General features: G+C 51.5%; 1 protein-coding gene across 8 annotated transcripts in view; it reads right to left on the bottom strand.

Annotated features, from left to right (window-relative positions):
• Positions 1-432: 432 nt before the first annotated feature.
• LOC147222453 (calmodulin-binding transcription activator 1-like) overlaps positions 433-19,711 on the bottom strand; it is a 52,778-nt gene continuing 33,499 nt past the window's right edge. For 3 of the 8 annotated variants that reach the window (XM_086168863.1, XM_086168862.1, XM_086168864.1), the window contains exons 6-21: positions 19,141-19,212; positions 16,478-16,631; positions 13,433-15,300; positions 12,575-12,701; positions 12,057-12,191; positions 8,976-9,124; positions 7,185-7,369; positions 7,021-7,099; positions 6,679-6,946; positions 5,171-5,721; positions 3,571-3,716; positions 3,222-3,465; positions 2,967-3,035; positions 1,809-1,954; positions 1,639-1,710; positions 659-1,011 (exon numbers count right to left, since the gene is read on the bottom strand). In XM_086168863.1, the coding sequence (XP_086024989.1) occupies positions 786-1,011; positions 1,639-1,710; positions 1,809-1,954; positions 2,967-3,035; positions 3,222-3,465; positions 3,571-3,716; positions 5,171-5,721; positions 6,679-6,946; positions 7,021-7,099; positions 7,185-7,369; positions 8,976-9,124; positions 12,057-12,191; positions 12,575-12,701; positions 13,433-15,300; positions 16,478-16,631; positions 19,141-19,212 (4,491 nt within the window). In that variant the 3' untranslated portion in view covers positions 659-785. Of the gene's footprint in view, positions 529-658; positions 1,012-1,638; positions 1,711-1,808; positions 1,955-2,966; positions 3,036-3,221; positions 3,466-3,570; positions 3,717-5,170; positions 5,722-6,678; positions 6,947-7,020; positions 7,100-7,184; positions 7,370-8,975; positions 9,125-12,056; positions 12,192-12,574; positions 12,702-13,432; positions 15,301-16,477; positions 16,632-19,140; positions 19,213-19,711 lie in introns of those variants that run through there. The other 5 variants (XM_086168870.1, XM_086168868.1, XM_086168869.1 and 2 more) reach the window with 3 other exon arrangements.

Below are 19,711 nucleotides of genomic sequence, written 5' to 3'. Positions count from 1 at the left end.
TCACCGCCGAGGCCTCTCTCTCTCTCTCTCTCCGCGTTCGCTCGCCGACGGCGGCTTCGGCGCGCCCTCCCGCTCGGACTCGTCGACTCGCAAAGAAACATACCCATGAAGAGTGCAAAGAATGCCATGAGGTTAATGTGATGGCCTCCCAGTGAAACTGTGGAGGAGGATCAGTGCTGTGGCCAGAGCCAGATCCCTGGGCTCTGACCAGCAGTCTGTCTGTCTGAGCTGCCATGATGGACACCTATCCTGTCCTCAGTCTGTCTGGGAAGAGTTTCCCCTTTGGAGAGAAAGGGGCATTCGAGGGTGACAGAAGAACGGGGCGAGGGAGGAGGAGGAGGAGGAGGAGGAGGAGGACGGGAGCGGGGGGGGAGGAGGGAGGAGGGACGGGGAAGGAAACCAAGGGAGAAAACCAAAACGGAGATGGAGGGCGGGAAGGGGGTAGAGATTGCTCACAGGCTGAGGGGGCTGTTTGCGGGGCCCGTCAGTGGGCTCTCAGGACCCCTGGCCTTTCTCTGCTCTCTGACCCTGTTAACACAAGGACACACACACATCAGACGGGCGTTAGAGGTTTACGAGCGCCGCCCGAAATCCCCGCCGATGTCCGCTCCGCACAAGCGCACACACATGCACGCGCACACGCTCGCCGAACCGTCCGCCCAGAAATGCGTGAGGAGAGAGACAAGCAAGTCCCCTACTGCCGGTCAGAACATGCCACCAGCAGGGTCATACGCAAGAATCGCTACTCTAGCCAGCTGCCTGTCATGCAGAGGTACCTACATCATTCAGTTCTCAAATTGAGGAGGACAGGTGAAGGGGGAAGCAGAGAAAGAGAGAGAGACAGAGAGAGAGACAGAGAGAGAGAGAGAGGGAAGGATGAAGGATGACAAATCCAGGATATCCTCTCCCCCTCCCTCTGCTGACATGCAAACAGGCATCAGCCACCAGGAGAGAGGGAGAGAGAGAAGAAGGAGACTCACCCGCTTCAGAGGCCTATGGTCCATCAAGGGGCTTCACAGGAACAGTAAAACAGTATTAACTATTAGCACCCACGGAGTCTGCGAGTCTGCGAGCTGTGGCAGTGGACTGATGGTTAGGAGTTGGCGATCTGTGCTGTTTTTCACGGTTCGGAATCGCTGTCGTAATCTTATTTTTAAAATGGCGCCTGGTTAGAAACAAACTTCTCCCCGGAAGCGAATGCTAGCAGTAGAATGGAGTGAACGGCGGCGAAAATATGAGAAATAAGTATGGTTGTCGAGAGCGTTTTTTTTTTTAACCAGAGAGAACGCGGCGCAAAATAAACTCTCATTGTTTTGGGTGCTGACAGCGAGCGGCCCTGAGGCCTTCGCTCTCAGCAGCGACTCAACGCCCCCCGCCGCTTCCTGCAGAGGCCCACCCAATGGAAACATACAATACAACTGGAATTTTACTGGAGCGCTTTAAAAAAAAACAAAAAAACGGTTTCATAAGAATCCGTCATCCACTTAGCAATGACTGCTCTGAAGAGCATCGAGTAGACTGAGGTCACCAACCCCTACTGTGACTGTGTCTGGGACAGTGTGTGTGTGTGTGTGTGTGTTTGCGTGAACTTGTGAGGGGATCGGTGTTGGAATGTGTGCGGAGAGCTTCGTGCATCACCTGTGGCGGCATCGGAGCAGGAATCTCAGGATCTTGCGTGCAGCCTGGTTCTGTTTTTTAGTTAAGAGGTTGCTGCAGATGAAGATATGGGCGTGAGATGTTTGACCCAAATACTCCGTGTGATGAAGTGTGTGTGTGTGTGTGTGTGTGTGTGTGTGTGTGTCAAGAACCTGAGGGAGTGTCTATAGGAGCGGTAGTATTGCTGGATGAGGACCGCTGCTCTACGACTCTGTTGGAACTTCCTCTGCTCATGGAAACTCCGGAAACGACTCTGGATCAGGATGGCGGCCAGGGTCATCCTCTTATAAAGTGCATACTGAGAGACCCAAAACACCAACATGGATGCATGAGATCGATGCACGTGGCGTCCTCCTGTGAAATCAGCTCCTCGTCTGCTTTCAGCCGCTCACCCGCAACTACTGTTATTTTTGTTTCGGTCTTTTTCTCATCCTTTTTATCACTGATCTCTCATGAAACGCCACGTTCTTGGTGTGTGTTTTTAATCAACCGTTTGTACTTCGCTCCTGCGGCTGCGGATCTACGGCGCAATCTTTGTCATGTATTATGAATCGGGTAAATAAACACCACGTTATTCATCTCCCGCCTCCATTCACCTTGACTCCATGCCCCGATTTACCCAAGGTTTGTGTGGGTATAAACGTGTTTACACACTGCATCGCCTGCAAACAAATGTGCAGCCTTACCTCCAAACAGTGCACACACGGGGGTTTCTATCGCACTGGCAACACAAACGACAAAGCAATTGGAGCACTAGTTCAGCTCACTTGCTAAACAGGCCTTAAAAAATTCCAGCCCCTCTTTTACTGAATCTGGAGTTTCCATCTGCTTGACAATTTGCAGTTGAACACATTTTGAGTCACGTGGTGTGTCTCATAATGTGTGCCACGTTAGAATCGTGCAAAGCCAGAATTACCGCACGAACGGCGGTCGTGGATTTTTTTTTTTTTTCTAGCAAACAATGAGTGCATATCTTTGTAAATGAAACAATTTTAAGTACCAGGCTTTTTCAAATGCACACGAAACCCGCCCCATTCCTCACGCCTGCAAGTGACCGGTTTCTGTATGAGTGCACGGATGAGTTTTTTGCAGCTATTAATCTCATCGCTTGAGCGACATGAAGCGAAAAGCGTTAGCCACGCTACATTGATTTCTAAGTGTCCTGAAATTACCGTCAAACATCGAATGGGAAGAAAACTCAACCGGAGTAATTTATCGAGTGTCAGTTTAAGGGGAAGTCGGTCTCAATCTCGTGCCGGCCTGACTGGATGGCAAACTGCAGCGCAGGTTATTTTAGCATTAAATCTTACCTGCTTGTATCTCTTATAGCAGCGCTGAATCACTGCTGCAATCTCTTTGCGTTGTTCCTGAATGGGACCCTGAAGAGAGTAAAAAGTTTAAGCATAAATGTGTGTGTTTTACATGTAAAATGGATCCCAGCGTGTTTGTTTTTTGTTAGGATTGTGCAAGAGACAAACGGGTAGGAAAACACCGGAGTCAATGCCGGAACTCTTGTTTCCATAATGAATATAAGCACGGTGGGGAACCGTCGGTATTGTGAGTACCTTGTGTTTTCTAAGGGAGTGCAGAGCGTTTCTGATGGTCTCATACAGCTCTCCTTGCTCTGCTTCAGTCATGGCTAGAAAGGAGGAGTCTGTTTTCAACCTCTCTTCTTTCACAGCTGCACAGAGGAAGGAGCTCCAGTCAAAGGGGGAGGACAGGGCTTGCTTAGTCTGAGGACTCTGCTGATCCTCAGGCCCTGAGACATTTTGTTTGGGGCTGGGAGTCTGGGACTTCACGTTTAGAAACCTGCAGCAGAGCAGGAAACAAACGTTTGAACAAACGGCGTATTTGCCAGACGCTATTTTCGCGACACCTGTGACGCATGGCTGGATTTGTCACCGGTCGACTCACCTTTCCACCTCACCGATGTAACCGGATAGTAATCTGTCATCGTCGCTGACCCCTATTTTGGCGTCGGCTTCCGTCTCCAAGGTCTCACGTTTAAGCCTCCCAGCTGAAGCCTCAATAACATGATCCGCCAACACCGAAATGTCCATCTGCAACACAAAGACGCGCGGCGGGTGAAGCCAACGCTCCAAAAATACCGTCATTTCTTTTGAAAATATATCATTTGCTTTCCAAAACAATGTGCTCTGCAGGTCAGCCACTAATAGTACTGGGAATTCTGCTGGATCATAGCCTTGATTACAACCCTTTTGGATGGCTAACCACATGCAAGCTATAGAAACCGCTAACATTCAAACCTGTTGCACTGGAAACAAAAAGCTTTTATTTAAGGGCGGAAAAAGAAATAAAGACAAACGATTACGACGAAAAAATGCAGGCGCTAAAAAGAAATATGGTGACAACACACTGTAAAGTCAGGCTCAGAACTTCAAAACACCCAGCTTGGTGTTGTAAAGCAAGGTGTTTTGTGTGTTTGTGTGTCTTTTCCAGGGAAATTTGAGACAAAATCTCATTACAAGTCCCTCTCTGAAACATCTGCGTCCAAAGAAAAACAAGATTCCTCAGTAAATGAAGAAGAATGGTATTGGATCGTACTCAATATAACTGAGCCACTTATCCTCTAAAAGGTAACTGTGTGGCTGAAATGTACTAAGAGACAATTTTAAGTATTTCTTTTCTTTTTGTCCCGAAGCCATTTAGATGTCGGGCCTTCACTTTCCTGAACGGACCCACATCGGGGAATGAAAGCTGCTTTGCCGATGTAATGGGCACTATTACATATTGTGTGGATGTACCGTGGCTACGCTGTGGAACTGTAAAACTAAAGGGTATCAACTCGGGTATGAAAAAAATTAAGACTCGCGTCTCAGCTCCTGTCCCGCCATTAATAATGCATAGATTTTGATCCCGTTCAAATCCACATTTAGGCCATTTTCCAAGAACACCATGTGAATCGCAGTGTTTCCTGGTTGAACTCCCTCCCTCTCTCTCTTGCAGAGTGACACTACATAAAAACCACGTGACCATCCTCTGGTTACTACTCTCCCGGACCACGACGTAGAATGAAATGAAAAGAAAGCCTGTATAATTGATGGCCATTATGAAAGGCAAACAGAGCAGCCAGACGGGGCCGGTAGAGGCGGCTCTGCAGCAGCGCCGGCTCAGGCGGGGTGGCCCACATGTCACGCATATGAATGTCAATGAAAGTTAATTGTAGGGGGAAGCACGGCGGCAGGCTGTAGGCGAAACAAGGCCTGCACCGACCACTTGTGCATGCGTGAAGAAAAGAGATATTTTGTCTGTTATCATTCACGTTCTAAGATGTCTGTGTTTTCAACGCTTTTCATGTTCCCTGTGTTTTTCCTCAACTTGGAGTTTGTTGATATTCCAAAAAAGCTTTTGTTCAAGGTCTCTGTTTGATTTGAGACGGTTTTATCCCACGGGAGACAAGAAAGGTAACCTCAAGAAGAACGCAGTGAATAAATTACCGACGCCGTGATTAAAAACTAAAAACACGTGCGCCGCGCGTGTTTTCCCTTTCTACCTGCAGGTCCTCTGTGTTATCCTGATAGGTCAGCAGCTCCGTCTCCTCCCCCCTGTCGGACACCACCCTTTGCCGCAGGTGAATGGCCAGTCGTTCCTTTCCTAAGATCCTCCTGGCCAGGCTGCGCTGGCCCAGGGTCTGCCTCAGACTCCACCTGGTGCCCCCTGCGGATCCCCCTATCCTGGCCTGCAGGTGGGGGAAGTGGGAGGCGGGGGGCTGAGGCCGCGCGGGGCTGGCGCTCGCCGGAGGTGCGGTTTGACAGCTGAGGTTGGAGGGTTGAGTTTGCACGGGGCCGGGCAGGAGAGGACGCTGCGGGTTGGGACTCTGGGAGGAGGCCAGGAGCGAGGTGAGGGCGTTGGCATTGACGTTGGCGTTGGCGGCGGGGGCTGAGTTAGTGAGCTGTTGCTGAGTGTCCGGGCTGGGTTTCAGTCTTTTGGCAGGGGGTGGACCTCCCTGTTCTCCCTGGGTTCCCTGTGAGGCTCTTTGTCCGTTTTGGCTCCAGTTCTGGTTCCGGTTGTCTGAGTGGGTCTCTGTCCGGGCTCTCCTCAGCTCTGGAGAAACGACAATAAAACCCCTTTCACACGAGCACCGCCGCCTTCAAGGGATATCGACGTGTGAAAGCAACTCTAAGAATCGGACCCGACGTTAAACCCGCTTTAACCGAGCATTCATGCAAAGCCGTGTCCCGGCCGATCGAGCCCGAGCGCACTTATTCATAGTGAGAACGCGTGCTGTAAATAATCACCTAAAATGTGTTATTATTTCAGGTCAATGGTTTGATTGTGTTTTCCGAATTTGATATTTTATTTTGGTAAGAGGATTTTATTTTATTGCTTCCGCCAGAAAAACGGTTGTATTGCGAGAGCGCTTACTCGAGAAAGTTACGGCATCCTCTATGTGAAGTTTTATTTTTCTACTTTTGATATGAACCCGTAATAGGGCACAAGCTTTTACGGCGGTTGTCGTTTTTACGTTTTGTTTTTCAATGGTTGCAAATAAAACTATAAACTACACCAGCAGTCAAGATCTGTGCCGCCACGAAATGACGGGGATCATTACACGTGCGCTGAGCTTCTTTTGCAACTAGGCCAAAACAAAACCACAGACTGCTGGAGATGCAAATAGACACCGACGGTTCATCGTTACCTCAGAAACGAAGAGCGTCCGGAATTTCAGGTGCGGCCGCTTTAAAGAAAAGCGCTTTGGCCTGGCGTCTCTGCGACGCGTGTGCAAAGACAACGGCATTTTTCAGTGTTTGAGCGTGAAAGCCACTCGGGCTAGAAGGGCCGTAAATCATCCTCGCAGTGCCGGAGTGATAAATAATTCACAAATTTATGAATTTGTTTTAGCCGTGTGCCCAAGTGTTTGGGAAACGGCTGACAGCCGGTGAATGGAATAAGCGCCGGTTTTTCATACAGGTTTAACCGCCGTCACGGCCAGGAGGGAAACTTCTTGACGCGTATTTGAGAATAAATGTCTCGTCCCGGTCCAAGAGCGAAGCGCCCCACCTGAGTTCGGGTTGGAGGTGTGTGCGTTGCTTCTCCTGCCGAGCTGGCCGTCTCCTCGCCACCTGTCCATCCAGGTGTCGGCGGGCTGGCCCTGAGCCTGAGGAGTCTGTTGCAGCTGTTCTAGGAGCTCGGCTAACCGAGTGTGGCCCCGGGATCGGGCTATGTTGAGCGGCAGGCGTCCGAGGGAATCGGGGATAGCCAGAGCTCTGGGGTCCCACTGGTAAAGCACCAACGCCGCCTCGGTATGACCCAAAGCACAAGCCCACATCTGGGAAAAGAGGCGGGCACGTTAGCGGCGGGGCGAGGAGGGTGGACCGTACGCTGCTGGAACCGGCCGCTCACCAGAGGCGTGCAGGAGAAGTGGTCAACGTTGAGAGGATCTACCTCCAGCTCAAGGTCAATACTGTCAGCGTGTTTAGTGCTGCGGAGCGAGACGAGCGTGAAACCATGAAATTAACTGTCTGCACAATCACGAGGAGGGTGCGTCATGCGTGCACGGCACTCACCGCCAGCGAATCAGCGTCTGAATGAGCCCCGCGTAGCCCTGAGCTGCAGCCAGGTGCAGTAAAGTCATTCCTCTGGAGTTCTTACTATGAACCAGCTGATTAGAGGACGCCCAGCAAGGCTGAGACATCATCTTCTCGCACACGACCACGACTCGACCCTCGAAAGAACCCTGGTCAGGAGAGATCTGTGGGATTGGAGAAAAATAAGAAAAGGCTCAGCACACGAGTCCGTGAACCCGCCGAGATCCCTTCGATTCCCAAAGCCTTTTGATGCTGTTTTGAAAATGTTCGTCAACACGGCTGGTCTTTTGACGCTTTGAAAGCCGGAGGGTAGTTTGACACGCTCCGTCAGGACCTGGAATCTCTGGGCACTCCGTGACTCGAGGATAAAAATGAAAAGCGGTGCACTCCATGCATTAAAGCGTTTGATTTTCCGTCTCTGATTGCTTGCCTTTTTAAAACTAAAGATAAGAATATCTTTGACTTAAATCCCTGGGCTGGACGCAGCCTCTTGGCCGCGGTCGGAGCTCTGCTGAGCACAGTGACAGCGGCGATCTGTGATAAAAATCCAAACGCGAGGGTTTTGAGTGGTTCGACTGTTGAATACCAATGGGTCATTCATCAACTCCTGGTGACTTTTCAAACGCTCGTGTGCTGTGATAGCAATAACGATACAAATCCGAGCAAAAGATATCCTTGCCCAGAACAGCCTCGTCACTCTGTTTGAGGGAGCGTTCATGATATCCTTATCCATCGCTTCATCTGACCTGTGGTTTCTGAAGTCTCTGAGCAGGTTCCTGTTTGCTGTCAGATTTTAAACGTCTGTTATGTAAATGGTTGTTTTTGCAGCGATGTACTTGCGGCAGAAAGGTGTTTTGAAGTGTTAATCTCCTCTTTTTTTCTCAAAGGCTCCTCGCGTTTTCTTGGAGCCAAACAGGCCTGGAAGCCAACGAGCTTGCCCAGGAAGAGGAAAATTGATGAGCGGCGTCGATTCTGCGCACATCGAGCGGCGGGACAACGGGCGCCGGCGTGTTTTCGGCTTTTTTCGTGTAAAAACCCGTGTGTGCATGTAGATACAGCTTGCGACTGACTTGGCCAGTGATGGACACGCGGCTTGCACTTCAATCACAATCCGAGCGTAATTGCCAAAGAGGACAAAACAAACAAGAGGATTTTCAGTGTGTCTTATTCCTGCGTGCGAGACTTTCTATTGTTCTTGTTCTTCCTCGTTCCTCAACCCATGGCGTGCTAAGTATGATATTTAATCTCTCCCCCATCTCTTTTTGATAGCAACAGATGAACATAACTGAAATAACTAATCCATTCTGATCTCTGTTTGAGAATCAATACAGTGAATTATTTACGCTCCAGGGAAAAGGCTTAAACTGGGAACCTCCTCGATAAAACCGAGGTTGTGTGGCTAAACGCCCTGTTGACATTCTGTGACAACTTTGGCACGAATGACTTCTGTGGCGGTACCGAGCAAAGCTGCACGCCATGAAAATCCCTCTTAATCTCCATCCGCCGAGCACGGAAATCCAACGTGAGAGAAAATTTGCATACAGTGTGTTACCTTTGGTCAGGACAGGTCACGAAAAATGCTTTTGATTATCGATGTAATGCACCATGAATTGATTCTTTTATTAGTTTGGTTGTTTTTTTAAAATGACAAGTCGTTCGGTTGGATTTCTTTGCCTGACTGAGGATCCGAGCTAGTGTGCGAGCAAAAGAAAAGAGAGCACTCCGTAAAATAATCTTTCACCTAAACCAAACTCAATCTTGCTGCCTTACTTGAGGCTGCTGATCGGTGGCTCCCCCTCCTTCCACTCCTCCACCCTTGGTTGCCATGGTTTCAGAGTTGGGGTTCTGATTGGTTATCTCCGCCATCCTCTGTTCCATCTGCTCCAGACGCTCCAAGATGGACATCCTGAACTGGGTATCTTTAAACAGTAAGGTGGAATAAATAGAACGTGAGAGGGCTATCTGTTTGCATGATATATTGACTTGAAAAACAATCATATCTAAGAAATCTGAGCTGGAGAGGCTAAGAGGCCGAGGCCGTGTGTGCTCCGAGGGGCTGAACGCCGGAGAAAAAACCCGAGGTTATGACGTAGTAGCCGGTAAAGTACCGACCCTGGAGCATGTAACTGCTCACAGACAGTGAGGTTCATGAGTTTGAGTCTTTGTTCCAGCGCTGCAGCAGCACAGAGCAGAGCAGAGCAGAGCATCCCTGCACCTGCAGCTCTGCTTTCCCCCCTCTCCTTTCACCCCTACTTTTCTTCCTACTGTCTGCGGTACCGTCAGCGAAACACAGAAAAAAAAAAAGGTGGAGCTACAACAGTGACAACCGAGACGCCAGCTAAATCCACTTCGGTCCGAGGGGGGAAGGGGATGTTTTTCTCCCAGAGTAAAAAAAAAAACAATCCAATATTTCTGCTGCCGGACTCATGAAATACCCCCCCCCCCCCCCCCCCCCCACACACACACGCCTACCAGCGACATGGGTTTGAACCAAGTCTGTGCAAGAGGACGCACACCGTGCACTGAACCGAGGCCAGTCTCAAGATGTGTTGACATGAGAGATCTTTGAAAATGACAACAAGCTTAAAGATCAGTTTGATAGGAGCACCGGCCCTGTTATTTTGTTCAACTAGCCAGTTCTTTATGTAAATAACACAATTGTGAAATAAGTGGGGAAAGAGTTGGGTTAAAAATGACGGCACAACTTTTAAGGGAAAGGGCCGTCACTTAGATTCATGATGCACTGCTTGAGAACAAATAAAGCTGATGGATATTGTTGATACGGTGCTATTAGGCTTCGCTTCCAGATAAGATCGCACCTTTAAACGGGTTGTGCCGGTGCCTTTCCTGCGAGGTTGTTTACCTCCTGGCTTCTTTTGTGTACACAAAGGGTCTCCGTGACAACACATAAAAACACCAACCCGTGCATGAATGTGGTGAAAAGGGAACATTTTTAAAAACGCAGCTGGGAGAATAGGATGCAATATAGTCATATATCAACAACAACAACAATAACAATGGCCTGAAAGTGAATCAATGCTTGTTTGGAACACGATTCATCTGCTCATCCTCACATAAATACATTTTATTCCCGCTCCAGTGTTCCTCCTGGAGAAGAACCGGCTGCACGGCAAACTTCCATCAAACTGAAAACCGACACCTCAGACGGGCTGATCGACAACATCTGCTCATCATCTGTGCCTACGGGCCTGGGGATGTGTGTGTGTGTGTGTGTGTGTGTGTGTGTGTGTGTGTGTGTGTGTGTGTGTGTGTCGTCGCGCCAGCGTGTGTTACTGAGTTGCTGGTCAATCAATGACGGTGAACGGGGGCGTGTGAAGCGGCTGCAACAAAGCGGGGCCGCGTCAACACGTCCGGCGCGCGAACAACGCGTGTGCACTTGTGGCGTCTGTGCATCTCCTGCCTGGATCCACGCGTGGAACCGTTAGATCCTGACTAAATGCAAAAAGCAGCCCCCGGGCTTTACTACTACGAGGTCCGTGCTTTTCGAGACAGAGGGAAAAATACAAGCATCGGCGCAACAACAACAACAACAACAACAACAAAAGAAACACAAAGAAAACAACGCTCATGCAAAACACACACACACAGAGAAACACACACTCTCACACACACACACACACAGACCCCGAGCCGGTTGGAGGTCACACATTCAGAAGGCAAACATCTACGAACCCACACAGCGAGTGTCCCTATTTCTGCGCCGCTCTTTGTTCCCGCTCCTGCACAAGCCCGTTAGTTTGAAGTGAGCGACTCACAAATCTACCAGAGAGGGAGGGGAAGGGGAAGAGGGGGGGCAGAGAGAGAGAGAGAGAGAGAGAGAGAGAGAGAGAGAGAGAGAGAGATGGAGATGGAGATGGGGGGAGAGAGAGAGCGAGAGAGGGGAGAGTCTCCACGTTGTCTGCTGCTGAGGCGCTTTAAATGAGCCCGCCACGCTCGGAGCTGCAGGAGGCTCGGCCGTCCCCGGCGCACAGCCAGCTAGAACGACGGCGCATCTTCGAACCCGCAACCCCCCCTTCACACACACACACACACACACACACACACACACACACACACACACACACACACACACACAGCCCGTCATTTCTCCCCAGCTTTGAGGGGAGGGGGACAAAACAAAGGGACCGAGAACCGACAAAGTGTGTTTGTATGTTGTCCCATAAGTATGACCTATATGTGTGTGTGAGTGTGTGTGTGTGGTTGTGTGTCAGGTGGGCCAAACACCCGCGACGTTGAGAGTGGACGGCTGTCGCGCCACGGCGTCCTTGCCGCTGCCTTGCAGCTCACACGCAGCCTGCTGTGACCGCGGAGCCGCATTGCCGCATTGCGCAACGCCGGGATGGGGGCGAATACAGAGCACCCTGGGCAGGGGAGCCCTGCGCGGCTCCGAGCGTGTTTCCATCTGCATCTTCACGCACGATTCGCAGATCACGTGTAAATCACCCCCCGCCCCGTCCCACCCCGCCCCTCCCCGCGGGCGTCCGACACAAAGCTGTAATTGAATTCACATCATTTCACCTCCGGAGCAAAAAAAACAGCTCTGACAAAACCGTCCCGCGTCCACGAAACGCGCTCAGCAGCAGAGCCTGGCCTGGGGGGTGCTATTTAGCATCAGGGCACACACACACAGGTGTTGGGTGCGACACACAAATAAGGAGAGGGCCATTTGGGTGTGTTATTTTTGCGGGTACCTATTTGACGAGTAAGATGTCATCACAAAGCGTACATATATGCATGCATGCATGCAAAACGTCCATCTCTTGCGTTGATCTCGGCGCCGGTCACAGTGTCATTGTACTTTGCGTCTGAGCGGATAACACATGCTCTCACCGTCCAGTGACAGCCAGTCATGCTGAGAAGACGGGAGGGCCGGCAGGTCGCGCGCCTTGTACTCAAACACCACGGAGGAGGAGATGACCTCGCCGCCCATTGCTACTTGCAGCATGACCAGTCCCGTGTCGTGGGCTGGAAAGGATCGTGAGGAGAAGTAAATGTCACGTCGTGGCAATAAGTTCACACGTCATAGAGTGTAAGTGTGCGCCGTTTCTTTCGTCGGCGTGCGCCCGCAGGGGAGACGCCGTGCCTCGCGGGTGTGTCAGTGATGTTTGCGTCGACGCCACTCATGTGTCACTTCCTATCCGATGAAGTATTTGCGGGCAGAGGCGAGCTGTACTGTACGGGCCCGCCGACACCCGGTGCCACCGCTCGCACGACTATCTTCTAATTGTTCTGATATATATGTTCATGTACGTATACACCGATTCAAATGCAGCGCGGTGGCACGGTTCCTATGGAGCACGGCGGGGTTGGTGTAGAAGCGGTGTGTGTGTGAGGTGTCGCTGGTTCACCTGGGCAGTAACAGCGCAGCACACCGGGCTGTATGAGGGCAGCAGGGACGCTGATGTGGTCAAAGAGGCAGCTGTACTCGCTGCTCGACTCCAGCCACGGACCCGTGATGAGCACCTTTACTCCGCCCTGGAGCACAAACAGAGGTCTTAGACGCGTAGTATCCGGCAGGCTCCGGATCGGCGGCGGAGTGCGCTGTAAATTTCAGCCCAGGGAGAGGCCCTCTCGACAGGGTGAAACTTATAACACGGGTTTGCGAGGCCTCGCTTAAAAATAGAAGACGACTTCGTCCCGAAAAATCGCCGGCGGGTCCGGATTCGTGGCAGAACGAGGGGCTGCGACGGCCCCGACTTCTGGACGGGAGGGAGGTCCGGAGAAGGACCAAACTACGGCCTTTTTGGCTGGTCGTTCTGCTTTGAACAGTCGGCCCGATGTCTTCCGATGGCCTCGAATTGTAGCTTTGGCAATTTTGACCTTAAAAGAGTGGCTAGAAAATGTGTCAGGCTATTATCTAACTACCTAAAAGCAGTGGTTGCGGGCAACGCGAGCTTCTACCGTAATGGAGCGACATTAGCGGTGTCTCAGATATTATATGTGGTACATGGATGAATTAATTAATCCACCCAGGGGAATCAGTGTAATATTGAAATCTCATTAAAATCCAATCAGCTGAGTCTGAGATATTCTGACTTCTTAATGATCAGACAGACACGCTGGGAGTCTTGGTACAATTTGTGCCGCGCGAGATGGTTAACTCCAGCACGGGCCGTCGTCAATCATGCGTCGGATGGACAGATTTTACTGCGGGGAGCGGCGTAAATGAATAAATAATGAAGGGTAATCACGGTGGGTTTACTAACCTCTGGATAAGACCACTCCGGCGAGTAGTCGGTCACACCGAACAGCCTCCCGGTCTCCTGGAGCAGCCCCAGAGCCCCCTGCTCCACCTCCGAGCCCTGGAGGTGTCCGGCTCCGGCGCCCTGCTCCTCTCCCCCCGCCCCCTCCTGGGGCATCAGAACCCCGGTGACGGCCGCCCCCACCCCGCCTCCGGACCCCTCCACCGAGATGAAGTCGTTGATGAGATCGGAGAACTGGCTCCCGAAGGAAGCCTCGAAGCCCTCCAGGCTGATGGCCGCTCCCGCCCCGGCCGACGCGGCGGTCACCCCTCCGCCTTGCTGCGGGAGGGGAGAGCTGTAGAGCGCCCCGTCCATGCCGGCGCCGGCCGCTATCGACTGAGGACTGGACACCACCGAGTTGCCGGCGCCCGACAAGCTCACGCCATTGCAAAGGATTTCGCTTTCCCCTCCTCCGGCCGCCCCGGCGCTTCCTCCCCCCTCCTCGCCGCCTCCGTTTTCATCCGTAGGTTGAAGGTAGTGTTCGGTCTCCACGCTCGCAAAGGCTTTGTGAGGATCCCCGGCCTTGAGCAGCAGCTCCCCTCCGCTCTCAGGAGTCTTGTCTAAGCCCCCGACTTCCCGGTGAACCCTGCCGCTCGACTGCTCCGCGGCGGCGTCCTGGGGCGTGATGGGGAAAGGGGCCACCGCCGTCCCCTGGCCGTTCCTCCCGCACAGGGCCTGCTGATCGGGGCTGGCCTGCTGGAAGTGGGCGTGGGGGTCCCCGTTGGTGACGGGAGAGTCCGTCGGCACCGTCGACAGGCCGATGTAGGCCTGGGCTTCTCCGGATTCCTGCGGCGCCTCGGTGCCGTTGGTCTGCAGCTGGGAGGACGGGCCCGTCTGGGAGGAGGCCTGGAGGAAGAGGTTGGAGGAGGAGTGGTGCGCCGGCTGCGTCAGGCTCGGCACGCAGGCGGACGACATCACGGCGCTGAAGTCCATCTGCTCCAGGGTGGTGCTGGGGCTGAGGCCCGTCCCCTCTCCTACGTAGCTACTCTGAGTGGCCAGGGGGGGCTCCAGCGGGGCGCTTTCTGTCTTGATGTTGTTGACGAGGGCCGGGTTGTAGACAAATCCGTTGGAGGAACAGTGGAGTCCTCCGTCGTCGCCGTTACAGCCCTCGGTCTTCCCTCCGCCTCCTCCGTACGTCTGACCCTGCTTCGGATTGTTGAGAAAGCAGTCCGGGTCAAAGGTCATGGTGGTCTCCGGGAGGCTGACTCCTCCGCTCGAGTCCAGAGAGCTGGAGAGCACCAATTCTCCCTCCCCCAAGCCCACCCCTCCGGGAAACGAAGCGAACCTCTGGTTTTCGGGGGCGACGGCCAGCAGGATGCCGGCGGTGGCGCTGTCGTGGGTGGACGCCAGCAGGTGTGTGTGGCCCGCAGAATAAACCGAGTCCCCCGTCAGGGTGGTGACTTCGGACATGAACACGGCCGTGCTCTGCGACAAGCCGGCTCCGATGGCGAGCGCGGGGCTGTCGGCCATGTCGCTGGTGATGGACAACGGGGAGCTCTGGGTGGTGTCGGGGACCTCCACCTGGTTGGCGGAGGTGGACGAAGATACCTCCATGCTGCTCTGGGGGAGGAGGGAGGGTTTCGTTATCCTGCCGTTCCTCCTGTCTCCTCCGCCCGCTCTGCTCCTGCGCCCTCCGGGACTGGGTTCCGTCTGGCCCTCGGACACGTCGCTGTTCTGGACCTCCGTGCCGTCCACTTCCTCCGCTCTCTGGCCCGCCGCCATACCGGCGCCGACGGCGGCGCCCCCTCCCGCGGCGGCGCCCGACTCCTGCTTGGACGAGATGATGCGCTGCTTCACGCTGGAGCATTTCTGATGGAGGCTGCTTCCCGCGCCTGCGAAGGGACACGAACACGACGGCGTGTGAGACGAAACGGGCCACTTTTCTCCGCTCGGGTCAACGGACGTGACGCCGCCATACCTCATGTACGTTTGCTTCAGAGTTATGGCGCCCTCCAGTGTCTTACGTGTGAACTGCGCACTGGTTCATAAATTCTCCAGCACGGACTGTCGCGGATGAACGGCTCATGCTATCCATAGTCACACATCTGAGAGCAAGATGTATATTTTCGGGCTAAACGGTCTTTTTTTTTTGTGTTTGAAAATTGAGCCGAAAATACAATATCACGCAGGCGCCAATCCTTTTAAGATAATCCTTTATTAGTCACATAGCGGGGAAATTGGACAAAAACAAAGTACTTGAAGTTGTACCAAGTCAGTGATCAGGAGAGCGTTGCCAGGGAAGGGAAAAATGAGCAAATTAGGCCAGACAGAGTGGAGAGAGGGAATGTGATTCATTGGTGGAGTGAGAAGTGAGATGCTTTTTAAGTCAACAAGCCACTTAGTTTTGGGAGGCTGTCCTTACTTGCCTTACTGGGATAAAAATGGGTGAGCTTAGGTAATTGTGTAAGGCTGTCGGTGTGTATGGCGGGGTTATCTACTCTCTCTGATGCTCATTTATGAATAATACATGTCGGATATTTTGGGCACCTCTGTCTTCTTTCCCTCAATCCCACCCCGTGTGACGTAAGCAGGCCTGTAGGTGGCGGCATGGTGCTGACTGTTAGAATCGTAAACGCTAGAGCAAAAGCAAAAGCCATAAATCTGTAAAAAGTCTGTCTGGCGTGCCCGAATAAAAATACACGTCCTGACAATGCACCGGTTTGTAGCGGGATGTCGCGTTCGCGTTCTGACGGGGAGACGTTTCCAGGCGGCATGACGAGTGAAGCGGACCCACCCCACTGGAACCTGCCGTAACCTGCTTTGATTCTTCATTTCCAGCGACACGCTCGTCCTTAGATAAATAGTAGCACACGTTGAGGAATAGATTTTTTTAGTTTTACTTCGGCGGCACCCCTCGGATTAATTCCAAAACCGCGGACGGGCTTCCAGCATGGCCGGCCTTATTGTTATTGACACAGGATGACTCATATCTCAGGTTTACGAAAAGAGAGAGCGCTGAAACATGAGAGGCCGGGAGTGGGAGGGAAGTGATGGAAAAGACAAACTCACACATGGGTTTCAGCTGTCCAATCAGCTCCTCCTTGCTCCACTTGGCCCACTCCTTTCTGTCTGTGTTGATGGAGCACAGAACCGGACCGCATGGTTTCCCGCTGTCGTCCACCGCCGGAACATTCAGATAGTGCACCAGCACAATGTCCGGGTTCTACAACACACACACACACACACACACACACAAACGCGTAAGACCGTAAAACAACACCCGTCTTCATCTGCTACTCAATTGTCATGTTCTTTGCCTCAAATGGGTGAGAAGATGGTGCTACAGACTATTTACAGCAGCGGGGTAAACGGGGAAAGAAAGCAGGAGAGTACGTGGAGGTCAGGGAGGAGGGCGGACATAGCGTGTCAGACAAGATTCTTTCACCTGTCCATAAAACATTTAACAGCTCCAGCCCACTCATCACTTTCTAAAACCCTGCACAGGCAGTGGACGTGTGTGCAGTATGTGGGGGGTGGGTGCGTGCACGTGTGTGTGTGTGTGTGTGTGTGTGTGTGTTACATCTCCGGATTCAATGAGAGAAACAGATGCAGGTCAGAGCAGATCGCACCATATCTAATGCCACCAGCAGACCTGTAGAATTTATTTCCCATGAATGATTCAACAAGTGTGTGTATGTGCATGTGTGTGTGTGACAGAGAGAGAGAGAGAGAGAGAGTGTGTGTGTGTGTGTGTGTGTGTGTGTGTGTGTGTGTGTGCATGGTATCTGTAGAAAGAGAGACAAGAGAGAGAAGCTCCTCCTGATGAAAGATTCAGTAGATAGACTCAGGTGAGGGGGAGGACCTGCTGAGGTAGAACACTTTTCTCTCCAAAAGACGATGGCACAGTGGGCTGCTTCAGCGCCGCACCGTGCAATGCAACAGCACCCACAGACTCGTTTATGATCATATTCTTTGATGTGTTTTGATATCTGTGCAAAGAGCAGAAAATGGCACATTACGGATCAAGCAAAGGGGGGTTCTTTTCATAATTTTTGGACTCCCGGAGTCACAGTCGTCGAGCACGCTGTAAACGAAAATCTATCGGGGAAGGGCATATTCAATTTACGGCCGATGGCTAGAATGTCCTTATAAATTTCATGTGACAAATTATGCGGGGAATGTTGGCAAAGAATGCATAAATATGTATGCTCATCCATATTTTAAATGAATATTGCTGGGTATTCAATATTTTCTTTGAAATGAACAGAGACACAGGTAGACGGATGATACGGAAGGCTAAGATTCATGGCGCCACCTGCCGTCTAACGCTGATGAAGTCGACGGCCATTTTACAGAAACCTCCTCACCTTCTGCTGGCGACCCTGGGAATCGGGACGCGCTTCCAAAATCGGCGTTCCCGTGCCGGCATCAGACAAGAGCTTCACACAGCCTCAACCCACGCGCTCAGCTGTCAAGACGTTTCGAACTTCACTTTTCCGTCGTGCAATTTAAGCCAACCTTTTTTAACGCGGCTGATCTTTTCCCGTGCTCACACAAGCGACGAAATGTCAATAGACAAAGGTAATTTATTGAGGGGCTTATGGCCGCCCCGCACGACGCGCTCTCCTTTGTCTATGTTTGATGACAAAATGCTCGTTGGCACGTACAGGTTTCCACGGTAACACAAGAAGCTCTTTTTACTTTTGCTCCTATTTTTGGCCTCTCTGAGTTCTTAAAGCCCAGTGGGGGTGACATCTAAAGTAGCGATGTTTGCTACGATGAGATAGGATGAAGAAAGATAAGACAGCTAGGGTTTGTTGGGATCGGCTTCTGTAACACCAAACACGGAGAAATCGTATACTCCGCCGACTTTCTCTATTGCAGTTTGTGGTGACAATCTCAAGGTCATCGGAGGGAAAGACGTGCAAGCGTGTGTGTGTGTGTGTGTGTGTGTGTGTGAGAGAGCCATGCACACTGTTGACTTTCACATGAGCAGCAGAGTGAATCCAACAACTCTATGAAAAACAACATGCCTTTATGCTCAGGGGACACCTGTGCATATGAGTGTAAGTGTGTGTGTGTGTGTGTGTGTGTGTGTGTGTGTGGGGCTCTGGGGTGTTTTCAAAGATAGCAGTTGCTGCGTCCTTGACGGTCACTTTAAGTTAGCGTGTAGTATAGCTCAGAATGCTATATGATCCGTAGCATACTGTGTCCGGTAACTAGTAGCAAATCAGTGACCTCATCAGTGCATCATCTCTGAGACGGGATCTGCAGGCAGACCATAGTTTGGTACATATCTAGCTATGGGAAGGATGATAAACTCAGCCCCATCATATAGCTTTATCATGACCGCTACCTCATTAAGTTGGAATTAACAGGGTGTTTATTGACGGCTTCTGTATTTGCTCCGTATTCTCGACAAAAGATGAAATATGTGACGCGCGAAGGCCGATCACAAAACTTTTATATTTCCTGCAGATCTGTTTTCTGGACCGGAGAATGTGGATTTAAAATGGAAGGACACGAGTGTTAAATGGTAATGTGAAGGGCCGAGGTGTGTGTGTGTGTGTTAGGGCACCTTATGTTATCAGGCTATACATCTACACTGAGATCTATTGCGAAGATATTGTGTGCCTGTGTGTGTGTGTGTGTGTGTGCGTGTGTGTGTGCACGTGTAGTGTTTGTGCATTACAGTGCAAGATCAGGAAAGGTTGGGAAGGGGGTTGGCTTACCTGCAATAGCCAATAGCATCTACGGTGGAAGGTGGGGATGATGGAGGAGTGGACGTAGCAGCCATACAGACACTAGAGAGAGGAGAGGAGAGGAAATATCAAGGGGAAATGAGAAAAGAACATGGAGGAAGCAAGACAAATTCAATGAAAATGGAGAAGGGGGAGGGGGAGAGACAGTGAGGGAGAGAACGGGAGAGGAAACTTAGGTTATACCCACGCCGGGTGTATTAAATGAGGTGCTAAAGCTAAACTGAAGGCACGTTGTATCCCCTACATCACAGACAATTACGGCCAAAGAGACGGCGAAACACGACAGTCGACAGACGCCGTGAGATAGACGGGTGAAGAGCGGAGCCGACACGGAGAAAGAAGAGGTTTTTTCGTGTCAAGGTGTTGCAGCGAGGAAAAAAAAAAAAAAAGCAGGATTATTGTACTCTTGGAGAAGTCGAAATACAAATTGGCAGGATTTAAGATTGTCCGCAGTGTTTGATATCTGACGGCGTTTGAAATCTAAAAAGGCTTGTTGTAATACAATAATTTGGCACTGACCAAGAAAACATCTAAAGAAATA

This window comes from Fistularia commersonii, chromosome 21 (genome assembly GCF_037954325.1).
Source record: "Fistularia commersonii isolate RoL2024-O1a breed Wild chromosome 21, RoL_Fcom_v1.0, whole genome shotgun sequence".
NCBI lineage: Eukaryota > Metazoa > Chordata > Actinopteri > Syngnathiformes > Fistulariidae > Fistularia > Fistularia commersonii.
The sequence above is the reverse complement of the archived record's forward strand: the minus strand, read 5'-3'. Positions and strand labels throughout refer to the sequence as shown.